General features: G+C 37.4%; 1 protein-coding gene across 1 annotated transcript in view; it reads left to right on the top strand.

Moving 5' to 3' along the window:
* csmd2 (CUB and Sushi multiple domains 2) overlaps window positions 1-20,537 on the top strand; it is a 135,072-nt gene extending 114,535 nt beyond the window's left edge. The window contains exons 39-48 of the mRNA XM_030146990.1: window positions 1,597-1,670; window positions 2,051-2,162; window positions 2,478-2,657; window positions 5,717-5,782; window positions 6,846-7,007; window positions 9,786-9,898; window positions 10,487-10,574; window positions 14,805-14,937; window positions 17,432-17,609; window positions 19,216-20,537. Of these exons, the coding sequence (XP_030002850.1) occupies window positions 1,597-1,670; window positions 2,051-2,162; window positions 2,478-2,657; window positions 5,717-5,782; window positions 6,846-7,007; window positions 9,786-9,898; window positions 10,487-10,574; window positions 14,805-14,937; window positions 17,432-17,591 (1,088 nt within the window). The 3' untranslated portion in view covers window positions 17,592-17,609; window positions 19,216-20,537. The remainder of the gene's footprint in view (window positions 1-1,596; window positions 1,671-2,050; window positions 2,163-2,477; window positions 2,658-5,716; window positions 5,783-6,845; window positions 7,008-9,785; window positions 9,899-10,486; window positions 10,575-14,804; window positions 14,938-17,431; window positions 17,610-19,215) is intronic.
* The last annotated feature ends 358 nt before the right edge of the window (window positions 20,538-20,895 follow it).

The following is a 20,895-nucleotide window of genomic DNA, read 5'->3' as shown; positions in this document are numbered from 1 at the left end:
AACTAACATAGTATTAAAAAATAAAGATAAATATGTTTGTGTGAAAGCTTCAAAGTTTACAGAGTAAGTGATGGTTACAATGAAGAAAAGTCATCATATTGGCACTTTCTGCCTTTTTGTCCTTGTCTCTACGCTTTTATGTTGTTTGTGTTGATCCTTGCATCATGTCAGTCAAAAAAAAGGGTCGGTGTGAAACATAACAGTGGAACCAATGTTCAGCGGCAGTGAAATTAAAGAAACAAAGCTTTGATTCAGGAAAATTGTAATCCAATATATATGGGGTTTTTTTATTGGTTCAAGTTGATTAATCATTTCAGCTTCAAGTATATACATTTGGTGGACTTTTAACAACTAAGTACACACTGCGAATGCTAGCGTTGTAATCAAAATGTGTAACATTTGAGCATTAAGTGTACAATTGTGGCATTAATACATTGTTTTCTCTTGCCTGTCACAACCAAAAACTGACAAAAAATATCCATATTGGTTGTTATTCCGTTCACCTTGGATGCAATTAATTAGTAACTTCCACCTTTTTCAGCCTCTTTCCTCACAGACCAAACAGATACTGAAGACTGCTCTCGTATCAAACTTAGTTTTTTGGCCATGCACCAGCAAAAATATTATTCCCCACAGTAATAAACATCCCTTAAGCAATAAACAAGGAAGAGTAATATCATTTGAGTTACAAGGTATAACTCTGGATTCTGCAGTTAGAGGCACTCAAGGAAATCACACAGTGTAATCAGAAATGCAGGTAAAATATAATAAATTTTTACAGCCCTTAGGTTTGTTGTGGTGTTTGCGGTGCTGTAAAATATGCACCCAAGTAAACCTTTGACCTGATAACAGTTGCTTTAAACATTAATTAATAATACCCAAAAGTCTCTAGCAATTCCACTACCTATGCATAATTTAACAACCACTTTTAGCATTATTTAGCCACTGTTAGTGCTGGGTAAGTGGGATAGGTTTATCTAAGATTTTGTAAGATTTACCTAGATTGAACCAAGAAGAAATAAAACGTTTGTAATGCAGTTGCACATTTATGGCTGTGGTTGCATTTCAACTAAATTCACCAGAAAAAATATCCCCTCGGTGTGTTGATGATTTTGCACTGATGGATGAATAACCACTTTAAATGTTTGCTGGTTTCATGATATTCGTTATTGATTAATGTTTCGCTTGACCTTTAGTTATAGAAAATATGCATTATTAAATGTGTTGGAGTCAATTTAAATTTGTATTATTTTGCTATTGTGAGTTTTGGTACGCAATAAAATGAGATAAAGTCCTATTTAATTGTTCTCAAGAGCCACATTGTGTCATTAATTGATGTCATTTACGCTGAAATTTGACCCAAAGGACAAAGATTGGACTTTGTACATTTTTTTAATGTATGTTCTAGTGTACGTCTGCTCACAAATAGTGAGCATGGCTATCAGAATACAGTATTGTATAGCCTGTAGAAAAAAGACAATTCCCACAGCTATATAGAAGGAATATTTTTTTCTGAGTAATGACATAGATGGTAAATGGAACCTTTAACATAACAATATTGATCAAAGAAGTGTCTTGTATGCGTGTATTCCTCAGATCCCACGCATACTACCTGTGGAGACCCTGGAACTCCTCTGTTTGGAAATCAGAACAACAGTCAAGGCTACCAGGTATGGATAAAAACATTTGCATAACAAAGATTTCAGACATTTATTGACTGATTCATATGGTATGAAACATGATGTAAAGTTTCCTTGTGTCAGCTATTGTAGTGCTTTTACGAAAATGCATTAAATGGTGACTTTTTATTACCTTTACTGTTACTGTAGAAAACAGGTCAATTATGAAACTCCTCCAAATCGACATAATGATACTTGTAAATCTAAAAAGTCTGGTATATCAGAAAAAGTTAATTAAATTAGTATTTTTTGTCTTCCCCATCTATGTTACATAATTCAGTGAAGAAGTTGCCGCTTCAGTTTGAAAAGTTGGCTTATATGTTGAATATGTATGCTGAAATTCAGATATGCTGATGTGTTTTGTCTTTCAGATAAGCAGCACAGTGTTCTTCAGCTGCAGAAAGGGCTACTTACTGCAGGGCTCGATTTCTCGCACTTGTCTGCCTAACCTTACTTGGAGTGGTTTTCAACCTGAGTGCATTGGTAAGTAAACCCAAACTCAGTTCATATTGCAAAAAACAAGTTTGACTGGGTAACATAACCTTGAGGAAGAGTTTCCATTACTCCTTAGGACTCTTGCATTTTGCATACATTCCTTCTTGACCTCACACCTCCAACTTTCCCATCCTCTTCACTTTTTACTCTCACAGTATATTTCTCTCTTATCTATTGCTCCTCTGATTCCTCTCCCTACTCATCTCATCATCCCAACTTTTAACTTCTCTCAGTAAAACCCTGCTCTGTTCTTCTTTGCTCTCTTTAATCCCTCTTTTTCTTTCCCTGTGCCTTTCTCTGTAGCCCACCACTGCAGCCAGCCGGAGCTGCCAGCTCAGTCTGATGTGAGAGCCATTGAACTGCCATCCCTTGGCTACACACTGATCTATACATGTCAGCCTGGCTTTTATTTGGCTGGGGGATCAGAGCACAGGACCTGCAGATCAGATGGGAGCTGGACGGGGAAACCACCCCTCTGTGCAGGTAAAAACAGCGTTTACCTTTATGTACTGGGGACACGTATGGGCTTGTACCTTTTTATTTCATGTGACTAAAGACTTACCAAATGCACCAAGGGGCAACAACCAAAAACTGAAATTAAAGCCAGTGTGGAGATATGTTGTAGGATAGCTTTAAGAAGTATGACTCTTTTATTTAGTTTAGTTTTATTTCAAGCACATAGAATCATCAGATGGCAAAGAACCATACAACATGGTCAAACAAAATTTTAACTTATAGACTCCCACCCCCTTTTTTACAAACTAATAATTAAATTAATTTTGCTTCCTTTGCTTTAACACACTTTTTTAATACATATTTTTACAATAAAACAAAGCATCTGTACAAACCATTCACATACAGTTTTTTTTAGTAACTTCACACACAAATTTGGATAATCAACCTCTGACTGATTCAAAAACAAACTTCTCTTCTTTAGGAAGTACCAAGTCAGTATTTTTCCTGAGTCATTCTAATCTCATTGCTTTAACTGGACCTTCAAATTAGTGTACTGAATTATTGCTGTGTTAATAATGGTAGAAAAAGGCTTTGGTATCTGCACTGTGAGCTTGAATGAGCTCTACTCTAGACATCTCTGCTTTAGTGTGAGTAGGAAGTTTAGGTTCGTGCTTACACCTCACAGCAAGAAGATTCCAGGTTCAAATCTCAGTCAGGGTTGTCAGTTTCTGCACTGTACAGGTTTCCTCTAGGTCTTCCAGATTCCCCTGCCATTAAATACAGGTACATATAAGCCAGTTTAATTCTGTCACTGCTAATGAAGGTCTGGAGTTGGTCTCAGAGCACCTCCATTGGCAGCTCATTGCTACTAATGTGTCTGCTATGTGCTAATGCTAATGCTAGGTAGTGTGTGTATGAGGGTTAGTGAAATACAAGAGAATTTCCCTACAGGGATAATAAAGCATAAAGAGTTTACCTTTTAACAGGGTCATCAAGAGACTTAGTTATGCAGCTGTGGAGTAAAAGTTACTTATACTTAATAACAGAATAACATAGCTGCATTAGCTAATGCTAGCAGTAACTCAGTGTATTGGCTATCAGGGTACTGGCTGTTATCTGGCTTACACAGTACACAAAGTTGAAATTAAACTGTGTTGTATGTTTGATTAGTTATTCTACTAATATCAGTGTATTTTTGATAAATGTTTTGTTCAGTTTTTGTACTTAAATAGCCTACTTGTATTGTTAGCATAACTTAGCCATATACTAATGTTAGCATTATTTATCTCATCCACTAATTAATGTGTACAGTACATGTGCAATACATTACATATTACTTAATGGTGGCAACAAACTTAAAGCAAAATATTTTAATGTTTGTGTGGAAGATTAAAAGGTTACAGGAGAAAGTGATGGTTCCAATGACAAAAAGTAATCATATAGACATTTTGTATTTGTCCTCATCTCACACTAATGTTAGCATTATTTAGCTCATCTGCTAATTAATGTATTTATACATTACATATTACTTAATAGTGTTCCATTTGTAAGGACTGTCGCTGGTCTGCATTTACAGTAGGTTTGATCCATTCTTAGACCCAACTTAAGATGTAACTAACATGCAACTTAAATACGTAAGGCAAAATATTTTTAATGTTTACGTGGAAGCTTTAAATTCCCTGCTCCTTTGTCTAAATATGGGCACTTCTATCTCCAAAAGCCAAAATGGCAGCAGCCAAGCAGCCAAATTCTTGGCTTTTAAACAGTAGACTTCCAATTCCAATTCCAATTCCAATTAGTAATATCACAGATGCTATGTCCTCTTGTTTTTTATAGTTAAGGGCATGTACTCGGCCTCCCACCTCTCTAAGCAGGCTTGCAAATGGGCACACAAATGTGCAAAACACCATGAACACTTCTCCTGATATTTGTAATGTGCATTTTCCATTAGTACTGTTTATTAAAAGCACTTGGGTCTGTACTGATCAAAATTAATAGGTGACTCGTTTTGGGAAATTGAGGATTCAGCTAATGTTGATGAATAGCTCTGTTAACACTTGCTTATTCTCCGACACATGCCAGGATAGGATGGCCCATCCATCACGCAATTACACTGCGTGGAATTGCACACAAAGATAGAAACACACACACACATTTAGAAGCATTAACAAGGGTACAAAACCTGATTAGGCCAATACATTCCATTGATTAGGTTTGCAGAAGTACCTCTTATAAATGGCAAGGCAGTGTTAACAAGGTCTAGCAGACAAATAGACTGCCATTAGGACCCCTCATAGCATTGGCCTAAATACATACGGGGGGGGGGGGGGGGGGGGGGGGGACAGTCATCGACACACAATTATCTAGGGCAGACAAATGCTAATGGCTTAAAGAGAAAGACATACTAGGGATGGATTCTGTGCCAAGCTGTTCGTGAAATATAGCCAGGGATGGGTATTTTTAAGGCACTGCCATTAAGACTGAAGGCAAGAAAGAAAACTGGCCTCAGCACATACAGGATATTAACAGCACCTGTGGGCACAGTGATGGAAGGGCAAATCAAAAGACTGGCAGCTAATAAAACAGAAGGCTGTGGGAGTATGTATGCGTTTGTGTCTGTACGCATCTATCCGAGGTGATGTTTGTGTTCATAACTTATCACCGGTATACCTGTCTTTGTTTGTAGTCGCATGTAAAGCCTTTGCTCTGTGTATCTGCGTGGGTGTGTGTTTACTACAGTGGTCTAAGTACTACGGCCCAGTGTGAGCAGTAAGGCATTATTAAAGTGCTTCCTTGAAGCTGTGAAACTGTCTCTGACTCAGCCCCGGCTCCACAGGGACACCCAGGCAGCTCTTTGACGCATGAGCTGAATCCTGTCGCCCAAAACCCTCACTGGGCACCGTGGGGGTTATTAGTCACATGGGTTATGAGGTAGTGCTGATGTGACCCCCCCCCCACTGCAATTACCATAGGGCTGTTGTGTTCAAAAGGGAAATTAGGTCTTTTATTTTTTACTTCCTGGTGCGAACTCTGTTTATCCTGATTCCAAATTTAACGTGTGTATTCTGTGTTGCTATGCCCCACAGCTGATCATCGCCCAAGTGGTAAGAGTCCAGTGGGGACAGTGCAAGAACCACCCTCCAAATTACCAGGTAACTTACCAGGTAACCTACCATGTACCATAACAATGAGCAGATATTTATTAGCATTCATCACAGGATAGATATTAAGAAGAGAGATTTTCACTAAAACCACTGCTACAGTCATTTGTGGAGTTTGATGATGATGATGACGATGATGACGATGATGATATGTGCAAACTTACACCACATAGGACTTGTTATTAAGCAATTTATTTAAACGTTATGTGTTTTTAGTCAGTTATGTGTGTGGTTATGGATCTCCTTCTCCAACTCCACAATGCAAATTCAGCAGATATAAGACAAATATCAGTGTTTATTCATTTCCCTTAAATATCTGTTCACCCAAGATTCAAGAGTGGGGAAATGAGGGTTGCTTGACAAGAAATATCCAGACTACTTTATATCTTTGTCGAACTGCAGACTTTCTGCTGAAACATTTTGGTTATTGGCTCAGTTTTACACTGTTGTGCACAAGTTGGAATACAATATTTATATCTCTTCTCATGAAATGATTATGACAATGTGATTTATTCTTGACAGATAAAGTGTGGCTAAACTGGGACTCATTATGTAATCATTGTACCTGGTCAAAGGTGAACACTGATGTGTATAAATAGGAATAAAAAAGAGGAATGTGTCTGAAAACAATTATTCCAACTTAATGGGAAACAATGTACATCATGGCATATTTTAATTTAATTAAAAATTTTTTACTATGGAACTATCTGGAATCAGCACACACAGGGATGAAGACTACATGGTAGTAAACATCTGGACTTAAAGCAACAGCATTTAAAATATTCAGACCACTGGCTCTTAAATCCCTTTTAGAAAGAAAGTTTGTGAAGAAAAACATTCTCAGCCCTCAAGGATTTACAGTGTGCAAAAACACAAAAAAAAAACCCAGTGTAATAATTTAGACCCTGCTTTTTATGTAATATTATGTTTTCTCTAAAACACTATCAAACAGAGTTCAGTGATTTATTTGTAACTTAAGATATTCTCCTGTCACTATTACTTAAAACTATCCTGTTTGTGGGTTTATTTCTGTTTCCTCTTGTTATTCCTCCAGTCCCTGGTGGTGTATTTGCTAAGAACTCTCTTTGGAGGGGGTCCTACGAGTACCTGGGCAAGAAGCAGCCGGCCATGCTCAGCATCACTGCCTTCGAGCCCTTTAGCAACCGGGTTAACGGGACACTCATTGACCACAGCGGGGTGGAACTGAAACTGGCCGGTAATTACACACAGAAGAAATAGCACAGACATAACAGGCACTTTGATTCCTTGAAGATTGGATCGAGCGTCATATTAGTCGCAGGGAGCCCCTTTGTTGGTGTTCTCATCATAGAGGAGATCATCGGTGCTGTTACCACACAGCAGTCGTTTTATTCCTCCCCCTTTTGTCGTAATCACTGTGCAGCTGTGATCATTAACAGGCAAATTTGCATCTGTAACAGCTTGGACACTTCACTTTTCTGTACCTTAGTGCCATCAATCTTCATCACAGCGTAGTAAAAATTATTTTCCAAGCGCCAATTTCCCCAAGTCAAAGTAATGTTATTGACTCATAGCTTTCCTGTTTTTGGCACAAAACACAAGTAACTTTCTTCAGTTGTAAAATCGGTCAAAGCTTGACAGTGACAGCTTCAGCCTGTCTTTTCAAATTTCACATCGTGTTATGAGAAATATAACAAAGGCTCCAAACAATAATGAATAAATGGTATAATGGCATTAGGGATGTTTGCTGAAACACTTTGCATTTGACTATAGATTTTTATAGAAATGTTTTAAATAGAGAAATAAAGGTGTAATAAGATTGAATTGATTTTATTTTAAAGCACGCCTACCAAAGTAATTACAATGTTCAAGAAAATGATGAATTAGCTGTAAAGAAGATTTTAGACTAAAAGAAAGTTTAAATTAATTTCCTTTAGTCTAAGAAATTAATATATTCTGTAACTTAACTTTTCTTTTTTATCATAACTGTAACTAGTTACAATAAGATTTATTTTCTCATTTATTTAAGTTTCAGTGGTTATTCCCCTACACTGATGGTGTCTCATGCAGTCTTTAGTGACATGTTATTATGTATCATCAGATTTGCACAAAACCACAAAGGCAGTCAAAACCTTGTTTCACTATTTCTAATGGAAAAACTAACACACAGATTGAGACTACAAGAACTGCAAATGAACAAAAAGTGGAAAAAATGGACATTATATAAGCAAAATAATTGATAAGACTGTGCTACCCAGACTTATTTATGTTGTTGTGGGTTTTTTTTTGTTGTTGTTCTTTTAAAACTAATAAAACATAAGTTACAAAAAAAAACAAAAACCTTGTTTCACTGATAAGCCCAAAAACCTTGATCATCTGTGAAGGTCTCACTAACACTAACCCTGAAACACACTGGCTACCTCTTTCCATTATGGCAGTTACATTACGTTTTACATTTCCTGTAGATTTTCATTATGCAACCATGTTAAATTTGAGCATTTTCATCACTGTATTACAGAAGCATGTCAAACACATCATTTTGAAAACAACAAATATCTTTTTTTTTTCAGCCATGAGGTAGGCAAAAAAGGCAAAAAAGATATTTTGATAAATAAATTGGCATCCTGTTACTGTTTTTCTCTCTTTTTCCTCTCACTCTGTGGCTGCCAGGTTAAATGAAAACCACTTGACTGCTTGTTCCCTTCACTGTTCTTAGAAACTAGATTTATTAAATCCAAACCATGTTGATTGGAAACTCATACGATGTAGAACAGACAGTAGCAGCGCCACAACAGAAAACACAAAGCCAATGTGAGCACAGTCACACAGGCAAAAATGAGGTGACACAAACATAATTTCCAGGTATAAGGACAAAAGCAAAGGGTTCGCCACACTAACCCCCTTCCTCAAGACCAAACATACTACTTTGTCTGAAATGAGGCATAGACTTACCCCAATAATCATTAAATCTGCAATAACTCCAGTAACTTTGACATAAATTCTTTATTTTTCTTCCTTGAACAATTACCGCTGCCACATTTCTATGGTACAGCTACATGACACTTGTAGTCATATACAGGTACTATACATCCACATAACAAGAAGAATGTCAACTAAAAGCTCAACAAAACCAGTTTATGGAAAACAGAACACAATCCAAACAATGAGCACTAAAACTGGCAAATATCTACATCTTACATATAAACTGAAGTTGAAAGACAATCTCTGGAATTTCCCCTTGTGGGACTAATAAAGGCTTATCTTTACAAAAATCTCAGGGGGAAATGGCTGACATTCAGGGACAAATGTGTCTATTAAGGGACCTAAATATATTCTGACACAAACACAGGCTGTTTATTTCATTTGTTTGTTTTCTGTTCTTTTGTTTCTTTTCTTGGTCCTCAACCTGAGGAGATTGAATTGTATTATACTGATATTGATAAAAATGAGAAATAAATACAAATTGTGAAAAATAAGAAAAATTTAAAGAAAAAAAAATTGCCAAATATCTAAAACAAAGTAACAGTCTGAGACCAGCGTATGTCATGAATAATTTCATAAAACAACAAACCAGTGCAACAAACTTTGCACCACTAAACTAACACTAAGTACAAGTATTAATTCTTTACCACTAAAACTCACTGAACAAACCAAAGAAGAGTGAAAATAAAGGTTTCAGTATGAAGCAGTGATTGTGAACTTTATCTCATCTTTACTGTTTTCTGATCATAACTTGGCTTTATATTAATAAAGCTTCTGCTATCGGCTAATCCATTGTTTTGTTCAATTGATTTCGACTAGAAACAAATGGCCCAGGGTTTAACAGGTTAAAGAAAAGTAAAGAAAATCCGCTCATTATAACTTTAAAGTATGATGATTGTCATTTTCTTTAATCATATTATTCATATAATATGTTGCTTGTATAAAAGCTTAAGCCACTTGAAAGTGCAGTACTTGTGATCTTTGATGATATTTTTTAACTGCCTTTTTTTTAATACATCTTTTCATTCCCCAGGTACATATAAGCGGGAGGAAGCCCAGCTGCTGCTACAGGTCCATCAGATCCGAGGCCCTGTGGAGATCTTTGTTAACAAGTTCAAAATAGACAACTGGGCCCTGGACGGACATGTAAGTGCAATCCCCGGGTCAGTTTTAATATAACACCTCCTTTTTATTTTTTTTTTCCCAATTGCAGGTATGTTTCATCCCACATGCACAAATCCACACATACATATTGTGAAATATGCAGGGGCACATATACACAGTAACCTTGTCACTCCTGGGAGATGAAGGGCCCACAGAGAGTTTTCCCTTTAATTAAAATGTCAGTTAAATCATTGCCTGGTAATCAGGACTCAACAGACCCCCTCCACTCTTCTCACATATTATCCCCCAACCTCAGGCACCTCTTACGCACTCAATACAGTTATAATAAAAAAAGCAGGTCACAGTACATATGGGCATATTCCTTATGAACGACTGTTGCTCTTGTGCTTTCATGTGCGAAGCGTGGCTGAGTGTGTTGTTTGGGCTCTTGAGCAGAAAAACGTCATATTAAATGTCAGCCATGAGAGTGCCTCTCAGCTCCTCTGACATGATATTTCATTTTGTGCGTGCGCCAGCTGCTGACACTTTGATAATATTCTCCTTTGTAAAGTCTGGATGTCACACATGAAGCGTCTGTCTTCCTTTCCTGTTCTGTCTCTGTCTCTCTAGGTGTCCTACATCTCTTCATCCAATGCCTTTGTGTACCAGGGATTTGTCAGAGGGAAAGGCTTCGGCCAGTTCGGTCTCCAGAGACTAGGTGAGTGAGCTGTCCACTTGGTTATGGCAACCGCTGCGGCCGGCCGTTCTCCTAGGGGATCGGTGTTTATGTGTGTTTACCCCTGTCGAGATCGCTATCTAAAAATCTTTCGCTCGAATCTGTAGACTGAGTTGTTTCCACTGAATGCAATTTGCTGTGCAGAATATGTCATTGACTTATTTTTGCAAAGAGAGAGCTGTTATTTTCTCACTTCTCAAAAAACATGATTTATAGTCAGAGAATGACATCTACACTTAACGCACAACAAAGCTACACAAAACGGCACCTGGGGAGTTGTGTGTTGGTGCCTGTCAGGTTTTTAGCGTATCAAGTACTCTACATTTCACAATTTTAACACAGCAAATATATTTACTGCACCCTTTCTTCAACAAGCTGCAGCTATCCATATATTCTGCTTCATGTTTGTGACCCAGAAACCGCACCCACGTGATCTTCCTTGCTGGGATTTTTACCGCAACAAATCCTTACATCCTGACTCCACAGATCCAGATGGCTGCTGCTGCTGTCAAATACATATCTATATGTGCGCTTTTTTAATGCGTGTAAAATAATTTCCTCTATAATTTCATGAATTGCTCCGACCGCCAGCTTCCCCAGCTCGTCTGAGTGAAATGAAGGGGGGAAAAATTAAAAGGTTTAATCCCAGTTGGTGCACATATTTCTCCTGCTAGAATAAAAAGATGGTGTTTTTCCACAGCGCCGGTTTACTGCTGCCACCCACTGTTAGAGTCCATTAAAATAAGAGACATGTTATATATGAAAAGAAGAAGCAATCAGTAAAACATCAGCAGCGAAACCTCAAATGAATGTGCTGATGAAAAGAGAGTAAATTTAGTAGCAAAACTTTAAATGACTACAAACCATATACTTTGTGTTTTACTATTTCTTCACTCATAATGATTTAATGAGTTAATAAAGTATGTATCATGAATGCTCACTATGGACTAATGATAAAGTCAGTGTGCCTTCATTTCACATTCTATAAACGCTGAAGTTAGATATATGCATTTTTCCTATTTGTAAGAGCTACTTTCTAATTCTAACATTACCAAAACATTTCAGATCAAACTTTTCTGAACCGATTATTCCTTGAGAGGATCACAACGATGCTGGAGCTTATCCCAGATGAGATTGCAGCTCTTATTACTGAATTGATCGAAATATTTTATTCATGTTCTATTAAACACGGCTGTTCTGTGTCAAACATATGGCCTGTGGGCCAAAACCGCCCCGTCAGAGGGTCAAATCCGGGATGCGGGATAAATTTGTGAAATGCAAAAAATTACACTGAAGATATTAACGATCAAGGATGTCAAAATCATTTTAGTTCAGGTTCCACATACAGAGCAATTTGATGTAAACCTGATCAGACCAGTAAAATACTATCATAATAACCTATAAATAATGACAACGCCAATTTTTTCTTTGTTTTAGTATGAAACAGTTAAATTACATGAAAAAGTGTACATTTACAAACTATCCTTTAACAAAAAATGTGACTAATCTGAACAAATATGAACAACCTGAAATGTCTTAAGAGAAGTAAGCACAATTTTACCAATATTCTGCCTGTTACTAAATGTTTCGTGTATTTGTAGATCCACTGTGATCTGTAAGTTGTAATGCACATGTGTAAATGATAAACAGAGGCATGTATTTTTCTCAAGAACTTTTCAGGTTTTTCATTTTATTCAGATTTTTAAGATAACTTTGTTGATGTTAACATTTTCATAATATAATTGAACTTTTCTCACTGTTATTATTTTACTGGTCTGGCCCACTTGAGATCGTACTGGACTGCATGTGGCCCCTGAATTAAAATGAGTTTGACACCTTGGTTATAGAGACACTGATCACATGCATGTATCTTAAACTGTGGAATCCAGCAGATTTGGTGTCATTGTTGAATGTATTAAGTAACTAAGAATTAACAAGTGTTAGGTGACTTGAACATTAGTGAAAAACAGGAAATCATCATATATTGTGCATTAATTCATGCATTAAATCATCAAGAGTCCCGCAAATTGTCAAATGAAATGAATTTAAACAAAAATAGCAGCATTTTATGATTGAAAGAGGCTCAACTTCCTGTTTTAAGATTATTTTGTGCTTTCTCTCTTTGCTGCTAATTGTTTGTCATGGAGTTGGAAACAAACCCTCACAATTGTACATCTTTCACAGCTGCCTAAACACCATAGTCATGCAGTAACACAAGTCGAAACAATCAACACTTATTGTTGGGAAAGTGCGTCCATCCAGCCCCTCCTCAGCTCCTTGCAGCCTCTGCCCAATGTCCTCACAGTTTGACAAACCGTGTAATGTAGAGCTAGATTCAGAATATACGCAAAAGTATATCCTTTGCATTACAGCATTCATTCCACCGGTTTATAGACAGACAGACAGACAGATAGACAGAAATTATCCACCTCAGATTAGAGATTAAATAAATGTTAAATCTTACATACTTGAAAAAATGTAAAGTACTGATGTTTTTAATGTTAATATTAAAGTGTTATTACATATATATTGGTTTATGTGCATCTATACAATAGAATCCTGTAGATTTAAAAAGATACTGAAAAGTGGATGTATTTTAATGTGTAGATAGTGTGTTGAAGTAGGTATTGTACCTCTGAGACAAACATTCTTTTCAATTAAAACCCATTCTTTAATATTCTGAATTTACAGCCAACCAGCATTTTAACATATTTTTTTCTTTATTAGTCACTCAATCTTGATACATATTTGCTACGTTATTCTAGAGGCATTTTATTTGTAGACCTCTAATTACTTGTTTAGATTAAAGGTTTAATATTATAACTATCTTCATTTTTATCTTCACTTTGCTTTAACTGTATGAAAGTGCCGAAGTTTTAAGTCAATCTTCCCACTGATATAAATTGTCATCTGACATTTCTTAAACTCCAGAATGCACAGCGAATCACTCATGTTTGTTAACTGAAATTGCCATTTTGCATGTTGCCTTGACAACCTTTGCCTCTCACTTAAATCACTGTGGTACAGTTGCTATACATGCTATAAATAGAGATCAGTAGAAGGTGAATTTCAGCTGAGGTAACAGTTAAAATGCAGCTTAAATCCTCTACATCAGATTGCTTCTTGCCTTACTTGGCAGTGATCTTGTGCTAATAGTAAAGTAGGTAGTGTTAGCGCGACTGCTTCTGCTGTTTTTCTTTTCGTCGATGCTGATAAGGGTGACACATTCCGAAAAGAGTTTAGCAGCCTTTAAGAAGCAAAGCTGAGGAGGCTTTCATTTTGGTTTGCAAGACAGAAAGAACAGATCACATGGGAGCAGGAATTTGGAATTGAGCATGAAGGTATGAGGCATTAACATAGCTTAAGCACGTGTACGCTCGATGAAAGTTGAGTGAAGACAGTTGGAAGTGGATGTGAGAACGTGCCGTGATGAGAAAGGTGCCTGAGCAGCAGGTGTGAATCCTGCCGTCGCACACTGAGCAAACAGCGCTTTATTAAAACAGAGGACTGGGGCTGCTGCCAGGGCATCCATGTGTATGTGTGTTTGAGCGCGTATAAGAAAACAAATGCATCAAGGGGAAGGTTGGAATGTCTCGGAGATAATCCCCTTCAATTTGTCGACATTTTGTGTTTTTTTTTTTTTTTTTTTCTCTCAGTGGCGGTTTATCTGGGAGTGCAGTTTTCATGCGTGAGTGTGTTTTTGCAGCAGGGGGTTGATTAGCAAACACCACACAGCCCGCTAATTGAATTCTTTCTTGTTTGTCACTTGTCCTTTATTGGAGTTTTTTTGGCATTCTGTGGCAAACAGGTGGACTGTCACTTGCCTGTTGTTGCTACTGCATACATACACCTCAATAAATTAGAGAATGAATCTGAAATAACTTAATAGCCGTTGACCTTTCGTGTCTAATTAAGACTCATTGTTAGGATAATAGAATTTGACATTACCGGGGGAGGAAATGAAATTACAGTACGGAAATACATTTTAGGAAGTCACTTGTCTGTGTTTATTGCATGGCATTTCTCTTAGCCCTCTTCAGTCATAACATCTCTTTTATTTCAGCGATTTTCCAATTATTTGCCCCGGACTTGTTTCACCAGCTCTTGGATGAAATGCTGGCAGGATAATGTTCTTAAAGTCTGCAGCTGCAGCGCAGTGATGTGAAAGCAAAAGGGCTCAGTGTCATATTTGTTCCTTGTGTTTTCTTGCAGAGAGTTTAGATCCCGGCAGAGAAAACACGGCCTACAACTTCACCTCCAACAGTAGTTCAGTGGCAGCAGCCATCCTAGTGCCTTTTATAGCCATGATCATTGCAGGCTTTGCTCTGTACCTCTACAAACATAGGTAAGATTTACACTCATACATTTCATTTTACTCCATCATTTATGAACAATGCATTGAAATATCATCTTCATGCAATTTTTGTGTGTTAAGTCTACTTCTCCAAACTTGGTGAAATACATTGAAGCAGACATGCTGTTTTTATATTTATCTGTCAAAATATTTTTGTGACTCAGTTACTGAATAAAATGTTGCTAACGTTTCTGAAAACCACAGTTGGGTGCTTTTGTGAAACTGGTCCCTAAAAACAGGACATGGGGACTAAAAATTCAAACCAGATGTAGACTAATGTTATGAAGCAAGTTTGGAAGCACTTTAGGTCTGTTTTAAAAATAAATACTTACTGAGGTAAAAGAAACTATTTTTCAGATAAAACACATTTTTATATTATGTTACATTATATTTAATCCAAAAATCTGTATGTAACATGGTAAAAAGGACACTATTCTCTTACTGGTACATTTTGGGAATTGAACTTATTATGTAAGGCAGAGTGTTTGATGTAAATGACCGCTGTTGCAAAATCATTTGTGATTTATATGTGTTTAACTGGGCAGGTTCTGCATAGAACACCAGTGGACACAATGGGTTACACACAAAACCTGGAATGAGACTGAGATTCATGAAAAGCCCACAAATCTGGATTAAAAAAACCACTAGGATTAACAAATTTTACAGTGTCTTTATTTATAGCAGTATATAAGACCATTTACAGCCATGTTTTCAAGATCAAATGCACTGACACCTAGGCAGTTTTTCATGTCCCAATTCTGGTCTTATTTTTGGTCCTAATATTTTATCAAAAATTCATTAATTTTGGGATGGCTCAGAGCAAGAGTGTAATTTTTTTTTTGCATTTATCTGAGGTCATCATTAGGTACATCCTGGGGGGAAATTTGTCTAAATTTCTCTTTTATTATTGGGTTTAAAAAGCTGGCAAAGTGCCAAGTACCAAAATGTACCGAGTTTCATAGAAGAACCCAGATACATATAATCAAAAATGATCTATCAATGAAGGATCCACTGCTTCTTTGAATTAGGCACAAAATCCACGACTTTGCCACCAGAGACTAAATTCTTTACTCTTGCTTAAGGTGGTTTTTGCTTTTTTGAAGAAAAAGACGTTAACTCTTTCAATGCCATGGGCCGATTAAATCGGCTTTACGAATACAACCTTTAAAGTGCCACGGGCCGATCAGATCAGCTTTGGAGAACACGCCATATTTGTGTACAAACAAACCATCCACCCCCATTTCTTTCTCACATTTTGATGACGTTCTTTCAAATCTTCTTGCAAATTACGATCAATAATGAATCGGCTGCGTCCGGTGCGTTTTGAATCTAAGTAGCAATCGGGCGGATGTTACCGAGTGGTTTTTGACCAAGGAAGAGTTTGCGTTTCGTTTTCTGCTTGGGAAATTTTATGAATGAATTTATGAATGAAATCATATGCAAATTAGATGGCCATTTTGTAGTAATATCGTAAACACAGCGATCTGTCAAAACAGTCCCATCTGCTAGAAAATGAGTTCTGATGACGATTCACACTTCGATTATAAAAACGACGCGAAATACTGAAAAACGGGCAAATTCTGTGGCACTTTTAAGACTTATTAGCCCCTTAACTGTCTGGCACCGAAAGAGTTAATGTGCATAGTGTGAAAGGGAAGCACCTTTTTTAAATAAATCCTGACAGTGAATATTTATCTGACTTGACTCATCAGCTATTTCTGTAGCATCTTTGGAGATATTCCATTGAAGTACACAAACATGACTAGTAGAAGCAACAGGTGCAGATTGATGTTCACATGCACCACTTCATATATACACAATCTATGGTATAAACACATGTAGAAATCATCGCTGTTGGGTGGAAACCTCGTAAGTCCATTTTTGGTCTTTTTTTTTTTTTTTTTTTTTTGTCATAAAATAATTCTGTTGGTCAGTCTTCATGTTGGCCTGATGGTTTTAGAATTATTTAACCAATGAAAAGTGTTGAAAATGGCTTGTGACTTCATTCATTTATTTAAAATATATATCATTTTTCCAGTTTCCTGAAAAATAACCGTTTGGACATAAGAGGTTTCTGCCCGACAGCAACGAAATGTGGATCTGCAACACATTTTCGGTTCAAGAATGTTGAGATTATGCAGTCATGGCTTACAGAAATGAGCAGTGATCCTGTGGTGATCTAGTATAGATTAATGCGTAATAGACGACATTTAAAGCTACTTTTGTTTCTTTAAAGAAGCGTCTGATGATAAGCAGTTAAATTAACATTTGCAGAGTTTCGGATGTTTCAGTGAGGCAGAAAGTTTGTGAGCTGTTAGTAGAAAAAACATTTCTGACAGCATAATTATTCAATTATTTTTATGTGTATAAGCTGAGTTACTGAGCCAGAAAGCTGTGTGAAGCCCACAGTGCTGATTAACTAATACTTACAAATATAATCACTGTAATCTCTGCTGATTATTTGTGTTGACTCATCTGATTTCAGGAGAAGACCCAAAGTCCCCTTCAATGGTTATGTGGGCCACGAGAACACCAACGGCCGAGCTACGTTCGAGAACCCCATGTACGACCGCAACATGCAGCCCACCGACATCATGGCCAATGAGACAGAGTTCACAGTCAGCACAGTGTGCACAGCTGTATAGCAACCGCTTCCTCCAGAGGTAAACACAAACAGATAAGCTGCAGGATAGAGCGAGGACGAGTGAGATTTTGTGGTAGTAGAAGTGAAATCAGCTCCTTCTGGCTACTCTGTGCTGATCATGCATGTAAGGGAACAAATCTGCTGACACAGCCTCAAACTAAAACATTTATACCATCCCATAAGAAGACCCAGTGTTACTTTTATGGCAGTTCCCAAATATTTTTTCTCTGTATTTAACTTTTCTTAAAGAGGTCGTATTTTGCTAAACCGACTTTTATTAGTCTTTGGTGCATTATTTGTGTATTTGGACCCTAATAGTTCATAAAGGTTTAATTTGAACCCTCCATGTGCTGCAAAGCTATCTTTATATTCATTTTGGCAAAATCAAGTGGATTTCTACAATCCATTTTAATTCCTTCTTGTTGCGTCTATAACTAGTTACGTCACGACATTTGCACATATAAGGTCAAGACTTCTGACAAACATTTCTCCGAGTACACCATAATTGTCTGTCAGCAGCAGCGGTTGTAGTCCATACTGAAAATATGTCCAAACTTCGAGCCAATTACCTCAAATGTTCAGTTGTTGCTTGTATTAAGGAACACAAGTGGCTGAATGGGATAAAGCAGCACAGTCAACAACCTGGAGGGGGCGGGGTGTGAAGTGGCTCATGTACATTTAAAGGGCCAGCACTCAAAATGACCTTTCTGATGTCATTACTCAGAAATAGGGTTGAAGATGGGCCTGTGGAGTTGAAATAATGAAGAATTCAGACCCAAGTATAGCATTTACAGTTTATGTAGACCACAGGGAAATGTTTTAAAATCCATAATTCCATTTAAAAAAGCAAAATATCACTCCTTTAAGTGATTTATCACAATTTATTATGACATAATTCTCTGTGTTTTGCATTTTTTCAGTGAACATCAGGTATTTTCCTATATTTAATATATGGATCATGTGGATGCTTATAACAGCTCAGATTAAAGTTGAGGGTTATACATCAAAAACCAGCGAAAACTGAAGAAAAAGTGACTTTTTCAGCTAAATCTATCATTAACTGAACATAAATCAAGTGTCTTCATCCACTGTCATTGATCGAACTCCGTGGGTTTTACTGGTGAATTAATGTTGTAGAAGATGACGGTGTTTCCACATTCACTACAGAGCCTCGGAACATCCAAATGGGTCATATCTGATGACTGTGAAAAGATGACAAATTGCGTTTTACACCAATTATATACATGTATTTGTAGGATTCGTGGATCAGAAGTTATTAAACATTTCAAATCAGTAGATGGTTTTGGTCGTTGGTGGCTGTTTGGGTCAATATTGGGGTAAAGACGAAAAACCTGAGATTGAATTTCTGAATTTTACCTGTAGCTCATGTAATCTTGTTGAGTGTTTGATTGTTCAGTAATTTATAGAAAATGAATGAAAATGTTAATGTGTTGATCTTATTTTTGTCTCCCCTGTTTTCACTCCATTCTCATGCTCATTTCTGTCCCTTTTTTTTTTCAATCTCCCTCTATCTGTATTATTATCCTCCATCAATTCACCTTCTTTTCCCCCTCCTCCCATGATGCTTTGTCCTTTCTCCCCACACCTGTCCCCTGTGACATCAGTGCATTCATCCTTGATTCAGTTAGGGGAGGAGAAGTACACCACATCTTTGCCTGCCTGCCAACAGAGGACAACCATAGCTCCTTGAGCAGAGGGCAAGACAAAGATCATTTTATTCGCCGAAAAACGTTCAAGAAACATCTCCAGTGGCAAAAGGCTCTCCCCCCTCCTTCGCGGGAGACAAGATTAAACAAAAAAAAAAGAAACCATGTGAAGATGACAGCAACTGAGACAAACGCCAACAACAAAAATGCTTTTTTCAAACTTTACATGGTTTCTTTGTCATTTTTCCATTTTTCGAGGAGAATCTTCCACCTGGAACTGCAGCGGGCTGGAGGAAAGCTGAACGCAGAAGCTGTGATGACTTTTCTCCCCGCCCTCCGTCTAAACCCAAAGGGATTTTTAACGGTCAACTTTAAGTTAAGAAATTGACCTGTAGCTAACGGACATCTCTGTGCAAGTGAAGTGTACGGAGGACAGCCACATGTAGGCCTGTGTGAATCAGAGAGAGACAGTCTGGACTGTTTCAAATGATTCTTTTTTTTTTGTTTACCATTTGTTTTATGCTCTCTTTTTTTATACACCGCTTGCGTTCTGTGATGAGTAATCGGGAACCCTTTTTTCTCCCCCCCAAGTGAGAAATTTTTCATCGGCTGCCACCAAGTCTGTGGCTGAGGATGAATTAAAAATCTGTGAGTTTTGAAGGCCATGTTGGACGTACCATTACTTTTTTATTACTTTTTTTTTTTTTTTTTGGCTTGACTCTGATGAAATTCTTCTTGCTGAGGCAGCTGCGTCCAGAGGAAGGGTTAAAAGGTAGCTATGGCTGCTGGAAAAAAAGCACTTAATGAGATTTTACAGAAACAATGTGTGTGCGCGAGGCAAAGTGTGCATGTGTGTTTATTTGTGCACACATTTGTGGTGGGTGCATCTGTAATCTGTTCCTGAAAATGTCCTGTCAATATCCTGCCCTAAAGATTCAACCAGATCCAGAACCAGTTTTTCCACACTGATTTTAACTAATGAACGTGATGAATCAGATGACTAGATATCGCTTTAAATCTGCCCGTATGTTCAGCCAGTTCAAATCATCTTCACCCAGAACAAGTACTGAAAATGGACTCAATACCTCCTCCACACTGAGGCAGTTCAAAGGCCAGTTTGGAGCTGGTGCTACATCTAGAATTAACTCAGTGTTTTAACTACCAGATAAACTTGTTCCAGAAACTATGGAGGTTAAGAACAACAAGCTGTTTGAGTTTATGAGCAACTGCAACCAACCAACTAAAACTTGGTGACCAACATTAACATAAAAAAAACAACAAAAAACAAACAAAAACAATCAAGTATACCATCTAGTCTGCCTAATGTGAGGAAGAAGAAAATGACAGCTTCAGTATAGATGTGATGTCAACAAAACCGAACATCTAGCTGGTCAGCTAACAATACACAAGCAAACACAGCTACTGACCTGTTCCAATAATATCATACGAATGTCATGTTTCACTCACCATTCATTAGCCTGCATTAGGTGACAAACAATCGGCTAACTAGCTACCCCTCCTAGTATCAGCTAATGTTAGCCTGCTATTTTCTATGTCCCATATCCTAACATATACCATCACATAATGATGTTGCTCTAAGGCGGCTCTGCAACCCAAAAAAATGCAAAATGGGTAATG

This window comes from Sphaeramia orbicularis, chromosome 11 (assembly GCF_902148855.1).
Source record: "Sphaeramia orbicularis chromosome 11, fSphaOr1.1, whole genome shotgun sequence".
Lineage (NCBI taxonomy): Eukaryota > Metazoa > Chordata > Actinopteri > Kurtiformes > Apogonidae > Sphaeramia > Sphaeramia orbicularis.
This window is presented reverse-complemented; position numbering and strand designations above follow the sequence as displayed.